The 4,391-nt window shown below is 57.8% G+C and overlaps 1 protein-coding gene across 2 annotated transcripts in view; it reads left to right on the top strand.

Annotated features, from left to right (window-relative positions):
* Nucleotides 1–271: 271 nt before the first annotated feature.
* MFSD2A (major facilitator superfamily domain containing 2A) overlaps nucleotides 272–4,391 on the top strand; it is a 25,927-nt gene continuing 21,807 nt past the window's right edge. The window contains exons 1-2 of one of the 2 annotated variants that reach the window (XM_027864715.1): nucleotides 272–601; nucleotides 3,840–3,965. In XM_027864715.1, coding sequence (XP_027720516.1) covers nucleotides 512–601; nucleotides 3,840–3,965 — 216 coding nt within the window. In that variant the 5' untranslated portion in view covers nucleotides 272–511. The remainder of the gene's footprint in view (nucleotides 602–3,839; nucleotides 3,966–4,391) is intronic. The other variant, XM_027864714.1, reaches the window with a different exon arrangement.

Raw genomic sequence — 4,391 nt, 5'->3', positions numbered from 1 at the left:
GCTGGATTGTCCTCTTGATCCCGGCATTGGACCGCTCCTAGGCGCTTGGGGTAAAGCCCCCAGGCACCAGGTGAAGGAAGCACAAAAGACTTCAGGAAGTGGAAGCGTCGGCCCGGGAGCTGCGGGCATCATAAAAGATGCGGGAGCCGTGGGCATCGCCGAAGCCTGGGCCAGTGCCCCGGGGCGTGGATGGGGGCAGGACTCGTTGATTGGCAGGGGGCGGACCTGCGAGGCAGGTCCTTAAGAAGGGAGGAGGAGGCGGAGGAGGGAAAGTCGAGAAAAGACCGAAGGGAGGCGGAGCAGGGAAGCACACACACGCGCACGCACACGCACACACACACACACACACACATACATACATACATACAAGCAAGCGAAAGAAAAAGAAAGAAAGAAAGCGGACGGCAGAGAGCTCTCTGCCGGCTCCGCCGCCTGGCGCTTTGCTTTCGCTTGTATTTCATTCAAAGCCGAGCGCTGCCCCAGCCGCCCCAGCTCTGCTCGGATCCGGGCCATGGCCAAAGGCGAGGGCGCAGAGAGCGGTTCAGCCACCGGGCTGCTACCCCCGGGCATCCTTCGGGGCGAGGAGAACGGGCGGACTCAGGTGAGAAGGGCGCAGTGGGGAAGTAGGATGGTGTTGAGGTGCTAGCGCAAGGATGGCGGCGGCTCAGGGTCGGAGGATTATAGGTTCGGGAGATGGCAAATAGCTGGAAGGGTAGAGTGGCATGTGGGGGCAGTTGTGGGGGGCACATTGGGGAAAGGGGGACATACGAGGAACAAAGAAGGGGGGAGCGTGGAGGCCTGAGGCTGGAGGATGGAGAGCCCCGGATCTGGGGGACAGAATCACGGGACACTGAGCTGAGAGAATTGGGGACGCACAGCACAGTGAGGGAGGGGCAGAGATTTGTTTAGTTAGGAAAAAGGGGAGCAGGTGGTGGTGGTTGTGGATCGGGGAAGAGTATATGTAGCGGGGCGGAATAAATTTAGGGTAGATGGGAACGGGGAGGGGAAGGGTTCAGGGAAAGGGGATCAGCTTGAGCTTGAGGGGCTGCTGTGGAAGAGGGCGTACAGGTGGAAAGTATAAGGCTGGAGATGGGTAGGATGATAAGGAAGTGGGGGAGAGACTTCTGGGACGCTTAAAGGACTGGAGGAGTAGGTCTTGGGATGGGGGCACAGAGTTAGAGAGGCGAGAGCGTGACGCTTAGGGCCAGGATGGGGAGGAAGGCAGGTTCCAGCTCGGGGCCAGGAATACGGAAAGAGTCCTTAGCTTTTCGGTGGACTGCTTGGGGCAAGGGGTCGGATGTGGCTCGTTTCAGCGGACGATTAACTGGGACACTGGACAGGCAGAGTAAGCAAAGAGTTGGGGTTGGAGGGTGGTTAGAGTCCTACCCAAAAGGAAGAATGATTAGTAGAAGGGTCCGGCGCGGGGCTGTGTACTCTCTGGAGGCTCAGGGTTGAGCGGGGTACTGGGGGAAGAGGGTGTAGATATGGTGGCGTCAGGTTGGGAGTACAGGTTTAGCTCCAGCTCAGGTGGGGCGGAGGGCTGGAGCAGGCGAGCAGCCCCACCCCACCCCCTTCCTCTCCCTTCTCGGGTAGCGTGGCCCGCCGGCTTCCAGCTCCACGTGGTGGTGAGTGACTCCGCTACCTCATCCGGCCCGGCTTCCCGGCTCCCGAAGCCCTGGAGCCACGACCTGGGCGTCTGGAACCCAGAATCGAAACTCCAGGACCTGGAACCTGGCCTTCTCAGTCCGGTTTTACCCTCAAGTTCATTCATAAGAACATAGGCTCCGTTCTTAAAGGGGACAAGGCTGACGTGCCGAACTGGGCAGAATAGAACGGAGGAGATGGAGGGGAAGTCTTAGCTCTGTGCGCCGCCCTGGTTCCCCTGCTCCATCTGGAGGGGGACGGGGGTGCTCAGAGGCTGCTCCGGCTCTTGCCTCCTCATATCTGTGTCCTGGGAAAGTCGTAGGGTTGTAGGGTCCGGACCGTTGGGACGCACGGTCCTGTCCAGTCCAGGTGGCTGGGACGCACAGTCCAAAGCAACTCAGCTCAGAGCCCGCGGTTACCTCGTCCTGCCTCCTGTCCCCCTCTCTTGCCGGGCTAGGGGGTGCCCCCACCACTCCCTGCCCCCGCCCATTCCTGGGGCTCTCGAATTAATTTTAGAAGCAGACTACAGTGCGTTGGGTTGGGCTAGGCCGGGCATCTGTCTCTTGTCTGCCCCCTGCGGCCCTCCCCAGCCCCTTCCCCCCCCTCCCTTCTCGGAGCTACTTGGAGCCTAAGTTTGCTGGGGAAGGGGATCTTGGGCAGGACTGCTCTTCGCCCCCACCCCAACTGCTTGGGAGGCCTGGCAGGGAAGCTGGGCCTGGAATTCTGAGATGACTGTCTTTACCTTTTAATTTTATTAATTGTTCCTCTGAAGGGGCTCCCACCTCAGTTATTAATCCGCCCACGATGAGTAATCCTAGTTTCCTGCCCCTGTGGTCTCGCCTCAACACGCCATTCCATCACCCCCCCCCCCAACCTCCCCTTCAGAGCTCAGGGTTGGAAGAGACCTTGTAGAAGCTAGACGATGATTTCGAGTTTATGAAATGCCTACTGTGTGCCAAAACCTGGGAAAGAGTTTAGTCAAGTCATCCCTGCCCTCTTGGAGTTAAATTGGAGGCCATTCAATCTATTTTCAGAAGCTGAAACTGAAGCCCAGGGATAGGAAGTAGCCCACTCACCGACCAGAATGAAAGCTGGTAGCTGAGCTGGCTTCAGAATTCAGGGTTTGGACTTCCAGCCTTTAAGTCCTCTTGTGGGGGGGGAGGGAGGCAGGTTGAAGGACGAAGAGGCCAATGTTACTCAGTTCAACAAGTGTTTATTAAGTGCCCGCTAAGGATAGTGGACACCATAGTTTAGATGAGACCAAGCCTTTGCCTTGGTAGAAATCCTAGCAGAGAAGCCTAATCTTTTTGAGGGCAACCAGGAAATCTCAACGTAGCTTGTGGGGCTGAGCTAGGGCTCCTAGTGTTGGGAATAGTTCTTAATGACCACTTAGGATGGACTAGAGAACATTGTCCATCCCGGCTCTGCAGCTCTCCACCCTCCCCCACTCTCAGTGAAGTCCCTGGGGCCTGGAGGTTCCTGGAGGCTTGGGGTGGATTTGCCTTCTTGGGCACCAGCCCAACCCCCACCCTTCACTGGGGGCTGTGGAGACCTTGACTGACCAGATGGAAGGAAGCAGCTGTAAGCCTAGGCTTAGAGGACTGAGGCCCTGGGCCAGGCTTCCCTTCAGCCCTTATAGACATGTCTATTCAAGATAAGCGTGAGTGGGACCTGGTCCTGGGTGGGGTTGGGCCCAGGTCCCAGATGCCTTGGAGAGGATTTTCAGGTTGTGGCAGTGCTAGGCAAGGCACTGGTTGGGCTGCTGGAACCTGCTGTTTCCCTTATCCCATAGAGTGTCTTCCTCCAGCTGGAGCCTGTCCTTAGACTGGGGGTGGGGGACAGAGGGAGAAGAACCCTTAGGTTAACCCAAAAGTTGAAGGCCCTACTTAGGAGTGAGGATAAGCAAAAATCACAGCTCTTCCCTTCATACCTTTTTTCCTTTTATTTGCCATTCCTCTTCTCCCTGCCCCCAATCTCTAGAAGTGAACATTTCTTTCCTTGTTTCTCCTCAAAGTGAGGAGTGTCCTGGCTGTGAGTGGGAGAAGGGAGGGGATGAAAAAGCAGGGTGCCTGTTGGACAGGGGGAGGGACCGTGCAAAGGGAGCACGCTGGCCCTGGGAGAGAGGGGACTGGGAACCTAGGGTCTGAGGGGGGCTTGGAGGACAAACCCCATTGAACTGCTTCCTGTCCCTACAGAAGGATGGGAGCAAGAAGCTGACCATCTGCAGTAAGCTCTGCTATGCTGTGGGAGGCGCTCCCTACCAGATCACTGGCTGTGCTTTGGGCTTTTTCCTCCAGATCTACCTGCTGGATGTGGCTCAGGTGAGTGCTGCTGGCTCAGGGTTGTCCTGGGTACTATGTATGCTAAAGGGAGGGCCTGCCCCCCCCCCTTTCTTCTGCAGATCAGAGTTGGGAGGTGCATGAGAGCATAGGGTGTTAGAGCTGGAAAAGACCTGGGAGCACAGGGTGTCAGAGCTGGAAGAGACCTGGGAGCACAGGGTGTCAGAGCTGGAAGAGCCCTGGGAGCACAGGGTGCCAGAGCTGGAAGAGCCCTGGGAGCACAGGGTGTCAGAGCTGGAAGAGCCCTGGGAGCACAGGGTGTCAGAGCTGGAAGAGCCCTGGGAGCACAGGGTGTCAGAGCTGGAAGAGACCTGGGAGCACAGGGTGTCAGAGCTGGAAGAGACCTGGGAGCACAGGGTGTCGGAGCTGGAAGAGCCCTGGGAGCACAGGGTGTCGGAGCTGGAAGAG

The sequence above is a fragment of the Vombatus ursinus genome, unplaced genomic scaffold, assembly GCF_900497805.2.
Source record: "Vombatus ursinus unplaced genomic scaffold, bare-nosed wombat genome assembly UNPS02014775.1, whole genome shotgun sequence".
Lineage (NCBI taxonomy): Eukaryota > Metazoa > Chordata > Mammalia > Diprotodontia > Vombatidae > Vombatus > Vombatus ursinus.
Note: the sequence above shows the minus strand (reverse complement) of the source record. Positions and strands in the feature narration are given on the sequence as shown.